This window comes from Panthera pardus, unplaced genomic scaffold (assembly GCF_024362965.1).
Source record: "Panthera pardus isolate Hobbes unplaced genomic scaffold, ASM2436296v1 HiC_scaffold_15, whole genome shotgun sequence".
NCBI classification, from domain to species: domain Eukaryota; kingdom Metazoa; phylum Chordata; class Mammalia; order Carnivora; family Felidae; genus Panthera; species Panthera pardus.
The window spans coordinates 50,980,423-51,003,005 of record NW_026526710.1 but is presented as its reverse complement, the minus strand read 5'-3'; the positions used below and the strand labels follow the sequence as shown (position 1 = coordinate 51,003,005).

General features: G+C 47.3%; 1 protein-coding gene across 3 annotated transcripts in view; it reads right to left on the bottom strand.

The window, feature by feature from the left end:
* Window positions 1–5,082: 5,082 nt before the first annotated feature.
* Window positions 5,083–22,583, bottom strand: part of MAPRE2 (microtubule associated protein RP/EB family member 2) — a 158,626-nt gene continuing 141,125 nt past the window's right edge. For all 3 annotated transcript variants that reach the window (XM_019465418.2, XM_019465417.2, XM_019465416.2), the window contains 3 exons: window positions 16,419–16,558; window positions 12,160–12,318; window positions 5,083–6,569 (listed from right to left, as the gene is read on the bottom strand). In XM_019465418.2, the coding sequence (XP_019320963.2) occupies window positions 6,495–6,569; window positions 12,160–12,318; window positions 16,419–16,558 (374 nt within the window). In that variant the 3' untranslated portion in view covers window positions 5,083–6,494. The remainder of the gene's footprint in view (window positions 6,570–12,159; window positions 12,319–16,418; window positions 16,559–22,583) is intronic.

Genomic DNA, 22,583 nt, shown 5'->3' with positions numbered 1-22,583 from the left:
ACTACCGTGCAGCATGCCGGCGTAGGCCCACCGCTCCCATCAGTTCGGACACCGAGGACTTAGATGAGGCTCTTCCTCAATGTTACGTGCTGACTGTATAGCTGGGTGGCCCGGCGTACCATTTTTTTTTTTTTTTAATATTTATTTATTTTTGACAGAGAGAGAGAGAGAGAGAGAGAGAGACAGACAGACAGACAGAGCTTGAGTGGGAGAGGGACAGAGAGAGAGAGGGGGAGACAAAGAATCGAAGCAGGCTCCAGGCTCTGAGCTGTCAGCACAGAGCCCGACGCGGGGCTCGAACTCACAGACGGCGAGATCATGACCTGAGCCGAAGTCGGCCGCTTAACCGACTGAGCCACCCAGGCGCCCCTAAAAATTCTTAAGATAGGCATAAAATCAGCTTTTCTTTTTTTCAAGAGTTGACTGAATTTATAAAGGGAATGATGCCTGATAAATATTTATCAGTGCCTTTCTACCAACAAACTTTTTTTTATTAAAGAAAAAAATTTTTAACGTTTATTTTAGAGAGAGACAGAGCATGAGCAGGGGAGGGGCAGAGAGAAGAGGGAGACACAGAATCTGACGCAGGCTCCAGGCTCTGAGCTGTCAGCACAGAGCCCGACGCGGGGCTCGAACTCACAGACCGCGAGATCATGACCTGAGCCGAAGTCAGACGCTTAACCGACTGAGCCACCCAGGCGCCCCCCGGCATACCATTTTTAAGTTGTGTGTAAACTGACTATTAGTGTTTTCAAATAAAAGTCTGGAGCCTCTTTTTCATTCTCAGAGGCTAACAAAATCGTGTGTTCTAACTACGGGTTACCTATGCTGTGAAGTCTATGCTTAGTAAAAACAGCAGAGATACAACCACATGTCTGCAATTTCCAACATTATGTCCTCAGAAGAGAAAAATTATTACATTTGATCCTTTATAGATCTGTAGGTATGACAAATACAAGCGTTCACTCTGTTTATTAAGTCTTTAAAAGGAATATGTTTTTCTTCCTTAAGTAAATGTTATCAAAATTTAGAAAGAAAGGAAAACTAAACGACGTTGGTGTTGTAGTGATAATGTCTTGGCTGTGACTGGTCAGCATTCTGTGACATTAATTTCAAATCACTCAAGAAAAATGGAAAATGTTCTGAGGTAAAATTCACATTTTCCTTCTCTGTCCCATCACGTGAGCTAAAAGGGGTGAGGTGGGGTGGGCAATGTCTGTATCTGTAGGCCAGGAGGATCCCTGAACCTATCATTGAGAGAGCTTAGCCTATGAGAGACTGACATTTAAGGTAATTTTCTGTAATGTCTCTCGGGAAGAACTTTGAAAAGGCGTTAAAAAATTGTTTCATTGGGAGAAGGTCACATTTCATCTGTATGATAAATGTATCCGATTCGAAGGGAGTGTCATAGTAGTAAACTGTGAATTTAGATCAGATTAAAACTGTGAATACATTTATGGGAATTTTTATTACTTCTCTAATTTCTAAAGGTTAGAAATTAAGGTGTGAGACTGGACCAAAAATTTTTAGTGAATAAGATAAACACAATTTAAAATAAAGTTATAAAGATAAACTTCAAAACCTAGAGAAATAGTATAAAAATATGAGGGACATTTGCTGCATAGCTTTTTTTCTGAAAAAAGAACACATTTAGGTACTGGGCTAGTTCCTTCTGAATATCATGAATTCAGAGGTATGTCGATATATTATTACCCTTGAAAAACACTTTGTTTACACTCAGTCTTAACAAAATACCCCAGGAAACCTGAAGAAGCTAAAACGTGACAGGCTACAAAGATGCAACATTTGTGGTGGAGAAAGAAAGATGCATTCAACAAATGAGCTTCAGCTGGGCCTTCCATTGATCACAATCCTAATGCCAACACAGGAGGCAGCAAGGCCTTAACCAGTGCCCTTTCTGTGTGAACCCTACCTGTACGGGGGGTGGGGGTGGGGGTCTAGTTAGGTCAGAGCGGGGAACGGGGGTCCTGCTCTTGGGCAGTCATGTGAGCTGAAGTCCTGGTGCCATCTGACGGTCCTCCAGGGCTCAATGGATTTTGCCTATTGCCTTTGTTAGGCAATAAAGCCAGAATGTTTTCAGTGAATTCCCGGTTTCACAAACAGTAGTTGTTGCACATCAGGGAGGTGCCCTGCTGTCACACCGATGCTGTCGGGTGGCGTGTGTGAGTGCTGAGAAGCTGGGTCGGTGGGTATTTACTAGTGACGGTAGCTGTAAGGATCACAGTAGCTGTGTTCTAGAGCGAAGAGGAAGACTCAGGAAGGCCAGAAATGAAGTCATGTGTTTCATTTTAGAGAACTGGCATGTTACAACTTAGTGGAATTACATGAACTCCTCTCTGCCCCCACCTCCCCCAGACTGCTGGGCCTACCCATAATGCCGGTAGGAACACATTACATTTTTAGAGACCATCTCAGATTGAATCAGTGGAGCAAACATGTTATTTCACCACTCTTGTACCATCAGTGATGGGTTCACCAGAGTCCACCAGTGTGCCCTGTAAGTAAGAGAAATTACATGGATTCTTGACTATTTGTGTGCAGATGTCTAATACCTAGTGTTTAAAATCCCAGGGTTAGTGGATGAAATGGAAGCACGTGGGTTTTGAGCATGAGCTTTCCCAACCCGGGTTATGGCTCAGACTTCTGTCACAAACTTACCCGGTGTAGACATGAGTGCAGATGACGAAGGGTGGCGGTATCTTTGTCTTCTGTCCTTTTCCCACTTCTCTGCTCTTAAAGGGGCCTAAAGGCAAGTGAATGGAAAACAGTCGCCAAAGGATAGTATAGAAACAAAACTGGCCTCTAGGTGGTGCTTGAAAGCAGTTCAGGGAAGGCTGGCCTCCTTCAGGGTGAAGAGTATAGGTCGGCTGAGCCTGAGTAACCTGCCAGCTCCTGGGCAGAGTCTCCAACAGACTGCCATCACCTGTTCTAGCCTCTCCAGGTGGCTCACTGGGCCGCTTCTAATGCATTTCTTTTTTCACCTCTTCCTGGGCCTATAAGTTTGGATTCTATTTTTGTGTATAAATCACCACTGTTAGCCAAAGTTGTCAAACTAGAGGGGGAGAATGCACTGAACCCCAAAGCTTTTGCTGATCCGAGGTGGTTTTGCCACGAAGCCTTACTCTGAAACATCTGCCTGCTTCTGTCATGGTTCCCTATTTGCCCAGCCCAGTCTTGCCCAGATGGGGCAGGCTGGGCCTGCAGGGGCCAGGCTTCCGTTTGCCTGCAGGTGGAGTATTGCCTAAGGGGGCCAGGCTTCCGTTTGCCTGCAGGTGGAGTATTGACTAAGGGAACGGCTTATCCTTATTTTGGATGAAGTTCTTAAAAAGGGATCACAGCTGCTACATCTGATATCAGGTACTAACCTTTAATTCCTGTTAAAACCTTTGCCAGCAATAAAAGCAAAGACACGCCCCTGCCCCACCCCCTATAAATCATCCTAAAATGTGTGCAGTTGTGTGAATCCATGAAAACAGCCTATTCATACACACATGCTCACTGAGAAGCAAACTCTAGCATAAAAATTTAAGAATCTGTAAATCCAGTCCTTTTAACATATACTTTTTTTTTTTATTAAATATGTAAAAAGATAAACGCAAGTCAAGTTATTCACATATTCAGAGACAAAAAAACTATTCTACCATGCGACAATAGGCGGGTAATGTAAAATGAATGAGATACATCTGAATAAGACTTTTTCATCTATTATGTCATTACTTATCTATATTTATAATTAACAATACATATGTTTACATTCCTTTCAGTTTACATTTAATATATAACAAAAGCTTTATGGTGTACTATTTAGTAAAAGTAATCTGAATGCATATTAAACCTTAACGGAATAATGGAAATACTCACCAGGGAAGGGAGGAGTTCTTGGTTCCCTTCTGGAGTTTACTTCTCTCTGGTCAACAAGGTGTTTGTCTTTTCTTTTTCTGCTTTTCTGCTTAGAAAGAAGAGGGGCTCGCTCTCTCTGCCCCCTGCTTCAATCACTTCCTATCTGACATGAGCAGCAGAAGTGCTATAACCAGCCACAGGTGTGTGACTAAGAACGAAGTCTGGCTTCTGAGAGGGAGGGGGAGCACACGAAGGGGTACTTCTCAGCCCAGCGTGAGGATGCGCGATAGGGGGCCGTGGAGTACGGCATGCCCTGGATGCTGGGATGGGAGAATGATGGGGTGCAGTCCTCAGGGAGGAAGGAGCAGCCCTGGTAAAGGAGACGCGGTCTGCACAGAAACAGGGGTGCAGCCAAAGAAGACAGAGCTAGCTGTTAAAGATTTCCTGAAACATCCATGATGTCACGTGCGATACGGCACAATGGAAGAGGTTTCAGATGGAGACAGAGGAACTTGTAGCTCTTTTCTAAATCAATGAATAGTTGGCTCCAAGGCTCTCTCAAGGAGAATGAAGTATGACCCCGGGGGAAGGGGAAGGTATCAGGCCAGTATGTTTTTCCAGCTGAGAAGGCTGGGGCTTTTGGGGACAGAGCAGTGGTCACTTGTGAGGCTGAGGCCAGTTGCACATGATCACACAATCACCCACATGACAGGAGTCTGGGTCTCACTCCTCGTGGCACTGGGTATTACTGAGATGTCCAGGGCCGGCCAGGAACTGCCTAGGAACCACTGGAGTATCATCGGCATGGAATTACTTACTGTGCATCTTTACAAAAGCTATTTTTTGACAAGGAAACTCAGGACAAAAGGCCAGGAGGGGACCACACCATTAAGCATGATGCCGCGTATAGCACAACCACTACCTGTAACCAGGTGTGGGAGGGATGTCACTGCCGAGAGCCAGGCTTTCCAGCCTGAGAGAAATGAGCTGCCGCTGTTGTGCAGAGCAAGCAGGAGAGAGAAGAAAGGGAAACCAAATACCACAGAACCTCTGTCCAATTCTGCACAGTGTGTTGTAATAACCTCAAAAATACAAGCACTCTTTCACATGTAACTCAGATACCACGTTGCTGCAAAAGATTTTGAGAAGACTTCTTTTGGTGGAAAGCTTCAATGGTGGAATTGAGAATTAGTTCATCAATTAATAAAGAAATGTCAAAGCTTTAGGATACATAATTCAGAAATTTATTTTAAGCTTTTCAGTTAGGAGGCAAGTGGGGTGGGCACACTTGTTTGGCTTGCACCTGCTAAGTCAAATAACAAGTGAAGTAAATCTGAAGTTAGAAACCAAGTGAAATGAATGATCCAGGAAGGGATACCATCTGTCAAAGGAATAAAAGAGGCAGATTTGGAAAGATACTAAGAAAATGTGCAAATATTTGTTAAAAAAATAAGGAATGCTTTTAATTCATTAATGTTTCCTCTCTTTATGAATTGCCAAGGTTATCAAAGGTCAATGACAAGGAGGGCCACAGTATGAACGAGGGGAGATTCCTTATTCCAGAAGGTATTGGGAGTCCTAGAGTTTCCTGTGCTGTCATTCCAGTGTCAACACCAGACTTGGGAAGCTGGCGTCTCCCTTGGAATGATGCTCCTAGTAAGGTGGTCTTCACTTCCGGCGAGTGTGCAGCTCACTGCGGAACCCTGACGCTCACGCTCTCGGGCCGCACACCCTCAGGGCATTCTACAGGAGGAGTCCCCTAGCGTGGAGGACAGGCTTTGGGCAGAGACCCAGAGAGAGGCAGGAGGACCGGGACCTACGCAGACCCCCTCTGGACTGTAGCTTACTGACAGCTCACAGGGAGAGGGGCTGCCCACCAAAGAGGACCCTGAGAAAGAAAACAGCATGAGAACCTGGGAGGGGGGGTGGGGTGGGGCAAGCAGATGGAGAGCTAAGTTGAGATGGTGTTGTCCTTGAGTGAATGTCTTTCAAAACTAACTGTGAGTTTGTCTAACATGCTCAGGGAAAAACACTGGGCCCTGAAGTCCTAGTTTTGATTCTTTCTTTTTTTTTTCCCTTAAGTGTTGGGAGTAGAGGGAGAAACTGGTTTTCCCTATAAAACAAGTCACTGTCCTTATGGCTTTCATATCAAGTATCTCTTTCCCTTTGTTCCAATTTATTATTTGACCAAATTTATGTTCAGAGGTTAGACTTGCAAACATCAAAGCACCACAAATGTGTGACATCTAGTGACACTGGGTTGAGAAATGCCAATATAAATACCATATATCAAATTACCATTGTTTCACACCAGGATAAAAAGGGGGTGTTGGTGGTGGTGGGGTGGGGAGAGTTGTTCTGGAAAGAAATGAAAAGAGCAGAATCAATCTCAAGCAGCCAAGTGAGTAGAAGATGTGTGACCCCACGATCTCTCAGGTAGGCCACCACACGGCCGGCTGCTAATGGGTCTTGGCAAAGGAAACGGGAACCGAGCGCCGTGGCGGGCGTATGCAACAGTGCGTTGGTGTTAACGGCAGACTGGGAACAACTGGTTTCTGTTGAGCTGGAGGCCACACGTTTCTCCAGAAGAAAAGTTCCCACGCGAAGTCGAAGTTGAGAGCTGCCAGGACCCTTCAGTACTCTTCCTGCTGCTGGGGCTGCTGTTCGTGGACTTGTTCCTCTGCCTCCGGCTCTTCCGGGTGACCCTCCTACAGCACAGGGGGAGAGGTTTCGGCTGGAATGATGGATGTGTGGGTGGCCCTGCAGAGGCCACAGCCCCACGACCCCTGCCCAGGACGGCATCTTCAGGCTGGGAGGGGGCATGGGCATAGGCACACCGGCGCCCCAGGCGCTTCCCCGCTCCCAGGAGCCAATGCGTGCACCCAGACTCCTTTGCTTCCCTGCTCAACGGACGGGTCATTCGAGAACACACTTGTCGGGGTCTGCGCACCAAACACTCCTTCTGTCTTGGAAAGACCTCTTCATAGAAGACGTTTCCTATTCTCCTGCTCTTGTGAAAGAGAACTGAATGCACTGCCTCACAAGCATCCTGACAACCACGAGGGAACCCACTGTGAGCACTGGGCCCCGGGTCTCACCCAACCCCACGGGCCGGGGATGTGGCGCTTCTGATTCCTTCCCTGTCCTGCCCTAGTAGTAGCAGACACTGTGCTGTGATCTGTTACTACTCTGATGCACGGACCCGGCTGGTTGCGGTGGTAAGGCAAGGAAGACATGCGGGTTTGGGGGGCTTCTCCACCAGGGGGGCTCAGCAGCTGTAGCTCAAGGACTCTGCTCTGGGAAAGTGAGGCCTTGGTGCGTCCTTCACTGACCAGGACCTGGAGGGGTGAGGTGTCCTGCTTGGCTCCAAAAGACCTAGTCATTGATTTGCCTAACCCCACGAACGCCAACTCCAGGGAGCATCAACCCTGGTCAGCTCGTTGATATTGTGACCTCACAAAGAATAAGCTCTTATTACCCAAGCAGAGGGAGTGTGGCTAAGTACCGCCGATGGCTCCTTCGAGAAGGCACGCACGGGCCTAGAGCCACGCATGTGGCCCCTCACAGCAGGCACATGCACTCCTTTCTTAGCCGGAGACCCCTGCCTTCAGGTCTGTTCCCTGCCCTTAGGACAAGCCAATCCAACCGACCGTAGTCAGTCTTCTCCCCTGAGCCACAGTTCTTTCTTTCCCCGGTCTTGTAGTGCTTTGTTTCCAGCTTGGCTATAAAACGGGCTTGTCATCTTGTCTCCACACTGTGGCCTCTGCCACTGGGTCCTGAGGTTACTCAAGGCACCAAGAGGGACTCATCCATCTGTGTCCTACCTCACTTATTTCAGAACTCAATGCAGGTTGTGCTGAAAGGAAGAAATCCCTGAGGACAAAACAACAGAGGATTTGAGACTCTCAGCCAAGGTTCCATGCTGCATATTTTCTGAGAGGCAGTAAAATGTCAAGGTTCTAAACACAGACTCTGGAGTTCATATCCTGGCTCTGCTCTTTACCAGCTGGGTGACTCTGGGCATGTAACTTAACTGCCCAGTGCCTCAGTTTTCCCATCTGTAAAATGGGGGATTGTAACAGGAGTACCCGTTGAACAGTTTTCCCTAAGTTTCACTGATCGAGGAGTCAGTGGAGTCCTTGAATTCAACAGAGAAGTCAAGGTACGTATAGAACAGTGTTTGGTTCATAACACATACTTGTGTGAGCTGCAATTATTACTTCTTGGTGGGAGAACTCTCTGAAATATATTCTAGAAGTGAAAAAGTTTTAACAAGTCACCTTTTCTGGGACAGCAGTACAAAGGGCCATCACACTGAAGACCCTGGTTCAAATCTAGCTCTGTCCCTTTCTGGCTCAGTGTCCAGAGGCATGTTACTCACAAACGGTCAGCTCTCTCCGGGCCCAGGACCATACCCTATCAGCAGCACCCACCGCTCGCCTGCCTCTGAAGCTTGAAGGTCCAACACCCTACTCTGCCTGCACAATGCCATCCTTTGGCCCTACCCACCCCCCACTTGCTCCCGGGCCCTCATGGCAGCTGCCCACTGCCCTGCTCCTCTCTGCTCCGAAAGTTCGTGCCTCAACGGCGAGTGCCATTCTTGTGGGAGTAGGGGAGTAGTTCTTGCAGGGACTGTCACTGGCTTTTCCCAGTAAGTGCTCTAGCTCTTGTCTAGGGGCAAAAAAGAAATCCGGTGGTCGTGGGACTTTACCTAGACTGGTGACCTGGGAACTCGCAAGTGTCTGTTCTGCCACTGTTCCTGGCTGACCCCTCTTCTCCCTGCCTTCACCCCAGAACCAATCACTCCTCTAAGCTTTCCATCCTTGTTCATGCTTCCATCAGGTTACAAGCTGCAGCCCCGAGTGTATGCACGTGTGTGCGGGCTCACTGGCTGGCTGCACAGCTGCCTCTCTGGCCGAGTTCCCATCCCCTCTATGGGTCAGGGATGTTAATTCATCCATCATCCTAACTGTTCAATGCTAGTGTGGTGCCTTCATTTCACACTGCTAGGATTTCAGCAGGTCTCAAGAGTACTTTTCTTACCTGTTTTGCGTGTGTTAGGCTGCATGGAAGATCTCAAAAAGGAGGATCCGTATGACATTTTACAGAAAATCTTATTTGCTCACGTCACAACTGGGAGTTGACCCAGGACGGAACGTCAAAGCTTGGATTCAAATACTGTGAACCTGTACCAAGCTGTAGGACCAGCTACAGCTAAGATCAGACCTAAGATCAGACCTCACCCCTGGCCTCCCGTTTATACTTGCCCAGCCAGGGGGCTTGTGGTCTCCAGCTCGTCGAGGGCAGTTCCCTCAGTCACAGGGCCCCATTGTGATGCCCTCCATCTGCAGGAACTGCAGACCCCAGGCCCCTCTTACTGGGATAAAGAGCAAACCTCCCAGCTTACCAATGGATTGCTAATGCTAGGGGTACAAGCTAAGGTGGTCTGAAAGTCTGCAGACAAATCTTTAATTCTGAGGCAGTTACACTGCATAGCACAGCTGAGTGCTCCCACCTCACACGATACCATGTAGGCTGGCTCGCAGAAAAAAAACTGTCTTCTTACACCCCACACAAGAAAACAAACACACATGTAAGCAGGAGGCCAGACAAAACTTATGCCAGATATGTGACCAATGCCCTGGAGTGCCACCTGCTTAATTCTAATATTTGCATATCAATCCATCACATCTTTCTGAATGTTTAGCTGTATCCTTAGAGTTCCTTATTCTTATGATAATTACAGAAGATGGAAGGCAGTACTGAAGAAGGCTCTTGCCTACAACAGGAAGAAAATGGGGGCAAAGAAAGGTGGAAGGGTCTTGAAGTGCCGAAGGCCCCCTCCTTCCTAGATGTACAGGCTCAGCTGCCCCCACGCACCCCAGCCTCATCCAGCCATTCTTTCCTCTGGCCTCTGTCCATGCTGTTTTCTCTGCCTGAAAAATCCTCTCCCTGCCTTAGCTCCAGGACTGCTGAGGGTCCTAGTCGTTCTTTGAAGCCCACACAAACGTCCTCTTCTCTGTCAAGTAAGTCTTTGCTCCAGGCTCCTTGTCCATGATCACCACCCAAGTTTATGTGTCTGTGATCACATGTATCCTACTCCAACATACTCCAGTCAGTGGTGCCCCGTCTGCCTGCCTCACCGAGGCAGTGGCTCTGTCCCCTTTACGCACACCCCATGCTTCCTCCAGTGACAGAAACACAAGCTCTTCCTAAGAGCTTTTGGTTGAGGGGGGAGGAATTGTTAGGTCACTTAACAGTGGCTTCTGTGACAGTGCCTCAGGAAATAAGTTGCCCGTTTGTATCAGCAGGTACACCTCAGCTGACAGATGGACAAGGCGGCAGTTAACCAATGAATAAGCCGAGATACCTCTGGCCCGTGAGGGAAAAGGTCCTGAAAATGATAAAGAGAGGCACTGCAGAGATGTCAGGTGATCTTCTCTGGAACCTTCCATTAAGTTTCTACAACTGTCAACTGAACTGCGCCTGTTCACTGCTGCACACGCCCTGCTATCTGCATTTCTGTATCTTCCAAACATTCTGTTCTAGGATCGTCTGACTCGGAGAATCAAAGGGCAGCCACCATCAAATAAAGACTTAAAGAGGCCTCTCCAGCAAACACCTGCACCTGAAATGTCCACGTAGGGCTCATCTGTGTTTTCCTGAAGAACAGGCACTCAGGCAGGAGCACACTAAGAAGGCAGGAATCTCCCCTGGGGCAGCCCTGCCTATCGGCTGCTGCCACCAGCATTCAGTGGCCCGTGTCAACTCTGAATTTGGAGTTTGAGAGCGCCCCTATACAAGGACTCCGTCTGGGGAGCCTGGGGACAAGATCCGGCTTGAGGTGACCATCGCAAGGGTTTTCCTCCTGCCGACAGCACAGGGCGGGATAGATCTGGCCCTGCGCTCTGCCGTCCTCCCTCAGTGGGCCTGGTCCTTCAGCTACACAGTGCTGGGGAGACTGCATTGGATTTAGCCTCCCACAAGCTTGTGAAGAGAATAACTGTAATTCACATAGTACCTGACAGACTACCAAGCACTCAGGGTGGTGCGGGCACACTAGACATCAACCGGAGCTTTCTGCCATCAGATCTGAAAGTACGGAGAACCTTATTTTGTGGAGCCATCGCTGCCTCTGGGACCTGGCAAGGCAGCGTCCCAGGACTTCAAGATCTATAGTCTGAGCCAATGGTAACTGAGAAAGAAGCTTAAAAAAAAAAAAAGTGGTGGGGGGGAAGGGTGGGAAATGAAAAAAAGTGGAGAGGCCTCAAACCTCGGATTTCATCCCTCGAGTTCCAAATCTTACGTGGAGTAAACATTTGTCTGGTACTGGGCTGGAATAAGTCATAAAGTACCCTTGCCGGTGACTCGTTCCATTCTGTCCAAGTGCTAACACACGCAACTCGACCATCGGGCTCTGGGTGCAGCCCCAGGTCTCCTGGGCCAACAGAGTCAGACTCTTTCCCCCAGCTTCAACACGGCCTCAGGAAGAGCTTGAGACCCCCGCCTACTCTTCTGCATCTTCCACAGGGCCGCCCTGTAGAAGGTGACGCTCCTTCAGGCTCCCACGCTTGTCTTGGTGCCGGGGCCCCTCACTCCCTGCACTGGCAGACTTCTTCTCCCGCCTTGCCTTGCCTTGCCTTCCCTTCCCCTCCTTGATTCTTGAGAGTTTTGGTCCTCTGCTGCTCCTCACACCTGCTTTCCATCACCAGGATGGATCCACCTCCCGGGTCCCCGCCTTCCTCATGCTCCTTAGTAGCAAGCCCGACAGCCAGGTCTTCCCCGCAGTGAATTCTAAAAGCGTTTTTCAACTGAGGGCTGTTGTACAGCACCGGTCTGTACTGGCAATGAGTAACCGAGACAACCGGCTCTGAAATAAAAACTGTCGGGCTTGCGGGGATGCGAAAAACACTTAGACTAATTCCTCCTCTAACCATACTCTGATCTGTCATGAAGAATCCTTACATCTACTTTTATTGCTCATCTGCTCAGAGCTGCAAACCACTTAAGATCTGGCTGCATAAACCTAGTTTTCTCAATCATTCCTCCTACTCTCCCCCTCCCACCCCCATCCACTCATCTCTTCCCAGATTAATTCACGAACGCACATCCCACAAGCAGGGGTCAATGGATCACGACGACGATGATGACACTTATTCCTCTGGGAATAGCACACGCACAGGAGGAGTCATAATCCTCAGGGATCCCAGGGCAGCACCCGAAGACACACAGACTGCTACACCTTGACCAAGAGCATCGCTTTAGAAGCCAAGAGTCAAGGGCTCTCCTCACACTTACGTGTTCTTCCGAAGCATAGAGGATTTCCATTAGTCGCTGCACGAGGTCGTCGTTTTCCTGCCCATGCTCTTGACAGAGTAGCTCAATCTCTCTCAACTTGCCAAAGTAGAAATCCCTTTCCTTTTCCACACCTTCAAGGGCAAGTTTTAATGAATGTACCTGCAAGGGAGTGAGGGTGGAAAGAAAATTCCCCCAAAATCCAGTATAAACAATGTGACCAACTACACCTGCCTATAACATGTGAAACATGCAAAGACAGGTGTGCCAAAATGACTGCTAGGCAATGGAGCTTGAGCCTGGGCCACAACGTCCAACTTCAACAACACACTAGTCCTTCCCTCTGCCAACTGAGTGTTCATAACCACTGTCCGAGGGATTGTTCTGCTCAAGGTGGTTGCATCCAGACCCTGAATGAGCTTTCCTCCTCTCTTAACACAGACTAGAGCACATCCTTCTACTCTGTTCAGCCTCTGCAAAGACAGGAAGCAGAGGAGAGGGCTAGCACTGTGGTTACTTGAGATGTATTTTGAGGACCCTACTTTCTTCAGGTAACCATATTTTGTTGTGGAGCCCTTCGTAAATGTTCCTGAGCCACACTAGGCAAAGTCTTTCTACTGAGAAACTGGGTCTTAGCTACATGAGGGAAACTGGGCAAGACTGAAAGCGTGGTTCAGTGGATCTGTTTCAATTCCTCTGGCTCTAGCTTTGGGGACATCGCAGGAAATAGGGGAAGACTACAAGAAGGAAGCCCTATTCCCTCAGAATAATAGCCCTTGTTCCCTTTTTCCCTGGATGCTGGTTCCAGGACCTCCCAGGGCTGGGTGGCCTCTCAACAGTGATTACGGAGATGGCGCCAGGGAAGGAGCCAGCAGTGAGGCAGTGTCACCCGGGCTGAAGGAAAGCTGACAGTGCCCCACTCCTACGAGCACAGTAGCTACTCACAGGCCTAAACCATGACCCTGTTCCTGCTTCCCGAGAATCCCTTTTTTTAAGCCCCTTGTGCATTTATATTTACACAGACAATATTTGTCATGAGGTAAATTAAATCTTTCATGGTCTCCATCAGCTGAAATCTGTCATTCGGTGTATTAAAAAATCACCCTAACGGAATTTCCAAAAATGACATTTGGAATGGGAAATTGTCTTCTCTAGTAACCCTGAGCCTTTGGACATGCTATTTATCAAACGCCTATCAAACATCTGCAGTGTCGGTCCCCTTCCTGCACACCCGGCATAGGCCTCGGGGATATGGCCCCTCAGAGTTCACCTCAGTGCCTCCCTCACACCCTGCTCAAAAAGCAGCTTTCCCTAGCTTTCACTTTTATTTTTGATGATGCTATGGTTGGGATATTTCTAAGAAAGGAAGGCAACCAGCAGCCTCAAGTCCAGGAAAAAGAAAACTTCCCTTTTTCTAGAAATCCTTCCTTGCTTTACAACAAACCACCCTCCTCCCCAGGCTTGGCCACAGAATCCCTCTGAAGCCTGCGTTGGTGCCAGTGGACAGATCTCTGGCAGTTGAGGAGTCTTGAGTCTGTCAGCGCTCCCTGAAGGAGGCAAGAAGGGTCTCTGGAGTACTTCAACCCATGGAAACTAGGTCTGTCTGCCTCTTGAGGGTGCTTTGGTCTGTACAATGTGCAAAGAGGTGAGACTTTTGTAGAAATATCCAGTCAAGGTTGGCGTTGGGTGGTATTCCAGATCGCCAGGCAATAGATACACAGCTATAGACGTCCCCGGTAAAAAGTGATAGAGGCCCAAGTGTATGAGGATAGCCAACTGGCAAAGGAGAGTCCATGTTCACAGTCGCACTCATGCAGAGTGATGCCACCTGCACCCTCATGTATCAAACCAGAAGCCTAAGTGGTGGAGGGGATGCTGGGGATGGACCCTTGAGTAAGTCAAGAGGAAGAGACAAGAGGGGGGACGTTCTCTTCTCCCAGTTCTCCCCTCCCTCAGCGTCTGCACACTGCACGTCCTCCTAGGGAGGCCGCCCAAGCCCCAGCATCCGTCCAAGCCAACTGACGCCCACTCTCCAGCCCCCAGGGGTCGCTGAGCGCAGTGGTGACTCCACCCTACTTCCTGTTTGCTAACCCACTTGCCATAAATGGCCCCTAATTATTTCAGTTTTGTCTTTTTCTCCCCTGTCTTTTGATTCATTTCTATCATTGGAATTGTCTAGCACAGTGGTACTTTTATAGCATGTCATGGGAGACTGCCTGAATAGAGGCAGGAGGCCAAGAAAAGGAGAATTCTTCAAGTTTATGGCACTCGTCACTTTCTCTATTACGACATATAATTCACTCTCCAGCCTAGGCATTTCCTCGTCCTAGAGTCCTGAGTCCCAACATAGCAATGCCTCTGCGGCTACCCATCAGCTTTAGGGAGCCATCCTGCAGGTTACAAGGGCAGAAAATGGAGGGGGCAATAATAGATAACCATGGAAATGGGTCTGGGTAAGTGTTCAGTAAACAGTTGAATGAATGCTCACAATCTGGGGTGTGTATAACCTTCGCTCTAAGGGACTGGGGAGGGGAAGATGGGCACACTCACTCCTCCTTGATGTAAATGCATCAGGGGATAGGTGGGGGAGTGAAGCCCTTTGGAAGTAATAAAGAAATTACAGGACCATTGGGAAGTTCCTTTCTTCTCCCTCTCCCCTCTCTAGAGTGACATTTTGGATGGTAGGATGAGGTCTGGGCTCGTTGGGGATGGGAAGCTCTTTGTGTAAGCGGACAGCTAATGAGTGTAGAGCCAGCCCCAAGGAGAGGCAGTGGGTCTGGTGGACTAAGGCTGAATGGCAGAGGGGCAGGAAGGGTCTTGAGGTTTCTGTGTGGTTATACTTTGGGTTGGAAGTTTGGAGACCAGGGTGTGGTAGAGGGGAAACAACAGGGAGGAGAGAAATCATGACAAAACATGAGATAATCAAGATATCAAAAGAACTTGGGTTTCTATGAGAAAAGGGTTATAAATCTAAAGCATTATAGACCCACGCCTGAATCTCTTTAGGTCTACTCTGATTTGCTCTGAGCCTTAGGCATGTGGCCCAAGGCTCATTATGGCTGTCGTACCTGCCTTTTATGTGAGAAAAACTCATTACTGGGAATACCATTCTCAACTGAGAATGAGCAGGTAATTAGAACATTCCAGAGTTTCTAAATCAAAGTCCTGTCCATTGGATAACTTAAGGTTTCACTATTTTCACTGAAGTGATCAGAACTGTAAAGAAATACCCTAGCTAAGCAGCTGCCTGCTTTTAAACTAGATTCTTGATTGCAAATATACAATTATCTCAAAAATGGTTTCCAGACTCTTGCTGGCTCATCAGGAATCCGATTAATCATTGGGAATGGCCCAGCCACTTGGCTGGGAACAGCCTAAGAACCTTGAATAGAGGCTCCTCTCCGGGTAGTGGGAGTAGCCAGGATAAAAGACTCTGCACCTCAGGGTCAGGGCAGGTGGCTTCTTCAGTGGGCCTCATGCTACCAATCGTTTTATTACCTTTAAGCTACATATAATCTCAGGCAAAATTAGCTATCGTTAAGTAGAAAGCATACCTAAACTTTTATATGGAAATTTTCAAAGGCAGCAGAGCTAGATCTACCATAACCATGAAGAATGTTAGATGAGAAGGAAAAGTTCTTCGACTTCAACCACAACCATGGCCTTCTGATCCCCCAGTATTGGGGTCAGTGCTTCTGCGCTATGAAACATCCGCTGTCGTGGCAAGCATTAGGTTCTCGCTTTTGTTTGCAAGATCACCTACCCCATACAACTGCTGTAAGCTCCGGGGCCGGGGGGGAGGGGGGGGGGAGGGGAGGGTTAGCTATCTCACTACCATTATATTAGCACCAAGCACCGAGTCTGTCACACAGAACAAGCTTAACAAATAGCTTGTGCAGGAAAGGAAGGAGGAAGAGAGACTAAAGTCATGAATGCTATCTCGACCGGCCAGAAGTGGGCAGACAGTCCAGAGTCTGGCCTGGAGCTCCGGACAGGCACTGAGGTGTGGGGGAGGGGGATGCTGCCTACAAACCTGCATTTACCTGGGGCTGAGTCATCTGTCCTTCCGTCTTAATGTACAGCTTTGGGATTTTTGACTAACGTCTTATATTCCTGGCGGACCGCTGATTTCATCTGCCTGAACGATTCCTTTTATTCTTACTCATTTGGAACCAGATTCCCTCACCTGCCCTCCCTTATCTCAGGCCTACAGGTGTTTGGTCCCTCCCCTCTCAGAGACAGGGCCAGGGCTGAGGGGTTACCTGTTCATTAAGCTGTATGACCTGTGTTTCTAAATCTTTATCAGATTTGGATGCTGAGCTGCTGGACGAAGCCCTTTTGGCTGATGAGGGACGAGAAGGTGTAGATCCTGGCTTAGATGCCGGACTTGATTTAGCCGCACCTGAAAGTAACCAGAATAGATTATAAATACAGGCAACATTAGAAACGCTTTTTAGATACATTGCAAATGTATAAAGGAGTTACTAAGAAGTATAAAAGCTATCCCCAAGGACTCTGTCCAATCACAAAAGTAGCCGACATACACTTAGAAAAAGCACCGACGTTAAAAGGACAGTGCCATCTTCGGCAGCTTATTTAATCTTTCTGAGGACTTTCCCCCCCTCAAGTTAATAGGAGATTAAGCTGTCCTTTGTGCCTCTGGTGAGAGAAGAAAAACTGATGTAACTAAGAGATTTTAAGATTTTTTTTTTTAAGAGGAAAGGTTCTGAGATGACCTCAAAGCATCACCATAGTTGAGTTTCTAACAAACAACAAAAAAGTTTATAACAGATGAATACTTTAGAAAAAAATTCAAAGCAAGTGTAGGTTTTTTTCTCTTTTGTTTCCTAGTTTAGCCACTGAAAGCGCCTGGGAGCAATGACATCTCCATAGCAGCGTGTGCTCCAGGTGCCTACGTGCTGGTGTCTACGTTTTATTCTGCAGAAAGAGCTTCTTGAGAGATGGCAGACTCCGTGGGTGGGGCAGGAAAGGTATGGCGTGAGCCTGGGACACCTTCTTGTGTCGCAAAGCAAGGATGTGCTCAGGGCCAAGGTCAACGGGAACAGGGGCCAGTTTGAAGGTGCTTCCCTTCCAGATAGCCACAGCTGGGACAGTTTTACATGTCAAAAGTGTAATGGCTCTCATGTGCTAGAACACACTGAATAAATAAAACTCCAGTCTATAATGACAGAGAAAGGAGGGAGGGAGGGTATAAAGATCTTTACAGAACACAGCTAGTAAACGTAGAAGAAATGTTAGAACTTGAAAAATCACGACAATTACAACAAGCATAACTGATCCAGGAAAGGCTCGATGACGGACTCTGAAACGTTAAGTGGGAAGTCTGGAGGGAAAAAGACATTCATGTGTGTCAAGATATTGGCCTAGGATTTATTTACTACGATGGAAGAAAGATACGCCTTTACAGCAGGGGCCGGAGAGGGGCGCTGTCTGGGGCTCAGCATCGTAAGTGATTAAATAGCATCACTAATGACGATAGAAGCTAGGGGAAAGAAGGTCCTTAACGTCAGGTAAGAGCTCACCCACCAGAAGCTCAGCTCCTAATAGGTGATCACAACCTAGAACATGACACAGACATAGGCAATGGCTTCTGCAGCCAAAACAGAAGCAACAAGGTAGATGTGGTGAAATTTACACACGTTGTGGATTAAGAAAATCAGGGTCATTACCCGCGGCCCACCCAGGCCCTTCTACTCTGAACACAGTCTCGACCATGTGGTAGCTCAGGCTGGTGGAGAGGCTCCTCTTATGTATTTCCATTAGCCCTATTCCCCACCACATCCTGCACACTCCTCCTCCAGAAGGCTCCGGGAACACAGGGGCCAGTGTTCATCACCTTTGTAACCCCAGTACTTAGCACCACGCTGGGCCGAACCGGTATTTAGTGAAGGTACAAATGTTGAAATAAATACATGAACAAGTAAATACAACGTGGTTATGCGGTTTCCAGTCTCAAGGTTTATCAGCACCAACAGATCAGAAACAGGCAGGGGGTTATGAAGCCAAGTATACTGACAGCAGTTACAAGTTTCGACTAATCTCCTAATTACAAAGTGGCAAACAGGAAGAGTTCCGGTGCCTGGAGTCATCAGTTATAAACATGAAGTCATACGCCCCCTCAGGAAGCACTGACAACATCATACCCTTTAAAATCCGTTACAAAGAAAAGAGAGAATTTTCTTCTAAAAATACAGGGAAAGGCCTAATATATTTTAAAATGAAACATTAAATTGGGAAGGACTTAAAATATTTCAGTATCCGAAGGTAAATCTTCAGTGACCCGCAAACCTGGCCCATGCAGAAGACCTTCCCAAGGATTCTAGAGAGCTGATGCTCTGCTTCATTTCTGATTCACATCAAGTTGCAAGAACCCTTCATCTCTGCAGGAGCCCACAGAAAACACTCCTCGAACACCACTTCCAGCCCCACTGGCCAGGCTCTGTACAGGCCATGCCGGCAGGGTAGAGAAAACCGTGTGGATAACAGCAGAGGAGGCAGGGTGAGGGCATGCTGACCTGGCAAAGTGCCTCCTCTGAGGGCAGCTACCAGCCAGCCTCGCTGAGGGAGAAGCTTCTGAAAAATCAAGTTACTTCAGGCCTTTTTATCAGCAATACGTCATATTTTAATATCCATCATATCTGACAGAGAGCAGCTTCCAGAGGGAAGTTCAACACCTCTTATTTACTAAATACAGGTTTACCCGGTACCTACCATGAACCACGTCCCACTGGAGATCCCTGCTCTCCAGGAGCTCACGATCTCATGGAGCGACAGCTGTGGACAAAGGCCCAGGCACGGCCACACTCACTGTACCCAGGGACAAGGCAGTGTTCCCAACCACATGACCACAAAGCATGATTCATGCTGCGACCCCCTCACCTCAAACACTCCTCTTCTCCTCTGAGGGACTAGTGTAGTGCCATGCAGATATCCGCTTGGACGATGCCGCTCCGGGAGGCCGCAGCACCTGTCCCCTGTAACCGCACGGCCGTTTGTGCCTATTCTCCCATTCAAGTCTACAGGTAGGGGTTGCATCTGTTTTACCATTTAATGTTCCCAAGGCCAAGCTCCATGCCTGACCCAGAGGCCACGCTCAATAGACGTTTTTATCAATAACGTTAAAACCACTCCAAGGAGAGGTATCTATCCGGGTCAACAAACCGGGGAGAGCTCAAGGGGCTGAGGCCAACGTCCAAGTCACGGACAGCAAGAGCTGACAATACGTAAAGGAGACCAAACAAAACATCATCAAGTTCCCCCAGAGAGCTCCTACTTGGTTTTCAGATCCTCTTCTGTTATCACCTGGGCCCTTCTAGATGGAACCAAGACAAAGTTCACGTAGGGAAATCGAGTCAGTGAGCATTTAAGTCTGAGTAGGCAGGGGCAAGCTAGTTTGTACTGTGCCGTCCAAGTCAAGGCCATGTTCATTACCTCTTCTGAAGCAAACAGCGCCCTGCAGAAGGGGCTTCCCTAGAGTGCGTGACCCACCCTGGGCACTTCTCCCTAAGCAGGGCGGCGGCTAGGATGTGGCTCATTGCAACAGCTGACCTATGTTCATCAGACACTCATTCTCACACCCTGCCCTATCCAGCCCCACGTAAACTTTAAAAGAAAAACACGGAAGGAATAGAAACCTGACTGCTTGTAAAAGCCACTACTAATTATATTTTTAGGACATCATCAAATGCAGCTTGAGAAAAAACCTGAAATGAAGCAAAAGTGGAAGCGTCGTGGGCAAGCCAAAGCCCCCTGCGAGATCAAGTTATCAGGCAGAGAACTATGAATAAGCAGAGGAAGCTCGCTGGGGAGGAACAGGGGGCCACAGGAGACCCTACGTGGCTCCTGGGGGACAGGCCGGAGCTGTTGCAGTGACTGATGCTGCAGCGGCAGGTACGGCTTCTTCCCCCTGTCTCATGGATTCTGTCCAGGTTGGCTGGGGTGCACAGTCCCCATCTTTCACCTGGTACACATGCATGCAGCTTGTGGCTCTCTCAAGATGACAGAGATGAAAACAATGGAATCGCCTCCACCCCGCCCCGGACAGTCACTCACAGGCTGGAGAAAGGAATGGAAAATAAATTTGAAAAACTGAGTTAACAGAGGAAGTAATTAGTATTTGAAATTTAAAATCAGGGGTTTTGAAATTGTGATTAAATTGTTTGGAAAGAAACTGATAACAAAGGGAAATAAATGTCTAATGAATGAGGTGTGAGAGGGCAGTGCTAGTCAACTGTGCTTTTATTTTTAAATGTTTATTTTGAGTGCACGTGCATGCAGGACAGGGGCAGAGAGAGGGGGGGAGAGAGAGAATCCGAAACAGGGTCTGTGCTGTCAGCGCAGAGCCTGATGTGGGGCTTGATCCCGTGAACCATGAGATCGTGACCTGAGCCCAAATCAAGAGTCGGACACCTGATGGACTGAGTCACCCAGGTGTCCCGTCAACTGTGCATTTACACTGCTTTTAAGGGATGAAGAAATTAAAGAACAGGAAGGCCGTGCGGAAGATCTTAGTATCGTCAGAGGTTTAAAGTTTTAAAACCTAGACAATTAAGCATTAAACTGAAAGCTCATTTTTCGAAAGAAGATAAAGTGAGCTCTTTAAATCATCACAAGCTATAATCTGATGTGGAAGTAATCTATCCCTCACAGCTATTTCTCACATTGAGAAATACTAAATAGTAAAATTCATAAAAGTAAAAATGAAGGCTTTTGTTCATTCTATTTAATGATTTCATGGTTTACTTTTTAGAATAGTAAACGATATCCTAAGGTATATGACACCCATTAGACTGTTAAGAACTGTATTTTTGTTTATTTGCTCTGAAAGTCTTGCTGTCTCCTTTCAAGCAAACATACTCCAAAGTGTACCCAGCTTCTGGGGTGCCAGATATCATTCTGCCATTTACCCGGGCTACTAGAATAAGGATGTTATTAGAAAATTGTAATTATGAATATCAGCAAATTTAACATTGATCTATTACTTTTATGTAAGTTACCATGTATATTCCATTTTGTGAAATGACCCAATAATGTCCTGGATAGCATCTATCCCGGCTTCAGATATCGGGGTCCTCAGTAGTTGCCTTCCTGCTTCCTAAGAAGCACCCAGGGCCACGGTGACTTCGCTTCTGTGCCTTCCCATGCTTCTGTGCTCAGTGATGCTTACATGAAAAACATTTACATAAGGGCTTTTAAAGAGAGTGCAGCTCCTTCAGCTATACGGCAGATATTTTTTTTTTTCCTCGCAGCTATCAACCATTCCAAAAATTTTTTTGAAGCTGTATTTGATGTCCCGAAAACATAATTAGTGGTAGTCCTGTTTTACAAGAATTTTTTTTCCCTCAAGCTTTTCTCTCTCTCCCTAATTTTCCCTTTCAAAATAAAAAGGAGTTTCAGAAGCAGAGAAAAATAGACATAAATTCTGTACAAGTCCCTGTAATTCTCTGACTTTACTCACTGGATGTGGACGTGATTTACAATGCTAGTCTTTGAGCAGTTGTGTCTTAATTAATGCCTTTAGGATTTGGTGTCTAAATATGATTCTAAGACATTTTAACCATAGTTGTAAAAAAACAAAGAGTAGCCTTATTCACTGTCTTAGTGAAGCCACAGCATCACTGTGTCTAATGTCAATAATTAGTAGCTTAATGTTTATGGAAAATGCTACATTTGGGCCATATGAGGCCCAATGAATTCATAACGATAAAGCAAAGAAAAGCATTGTACTAGGCTTTATCCTTCATGGCCGGAGCTCTGATGGAATTTAAACATTCTTCTCACTTAATCTGCTGTATTCCTTCTGCCAAAGTCATAAACAGAGGAGCTAAAAATATGACATTAAAACTGTTGACAAGAGCCACAGAGACATTAAAAACATGTGCACGCGTGCATACACGCTCAGGAGGCAACTGATCTTCTGGTCATCCCCAGCTTCTTCCCTAATTTGAGAGCATATTCCCCCCCACCCCCGGGTCCTTTCCACTCAGTTAAAAACCCCACAGAGGTGGGGGCTGGGGAGTAGGTGAAATAGGCGAAGGTGGTCAAAAGGTAGAAACTTCTAGTTATACACAATGAGATACCAAATCACACCTGTCAGAATGGCTAGAATTAGCTCAGGAAACAACAGATGTCGGCGAGGATGCAGAGAAAAGGAACCTTCCGCACTGTTGGTGGGAATGCAAACTGGTGCAGCAGCTCTGGAAAACAGTATGGAGGTTCCTTGAAAAGTTAAAAATGGAACTACCCTACAACCCAGCAACTGCACTACTGGGTACTTGTCTCCAGGATACAAAAATGCTGATTTGAAGGGGCACAGGCACTCCAATGTTTATTTTTATTTCTATTTGTTTTTTTAAGTTTGTTTATTTTGAAAGAGACAGAGATAGCGCAAGTGGGGCAGGGGCAGA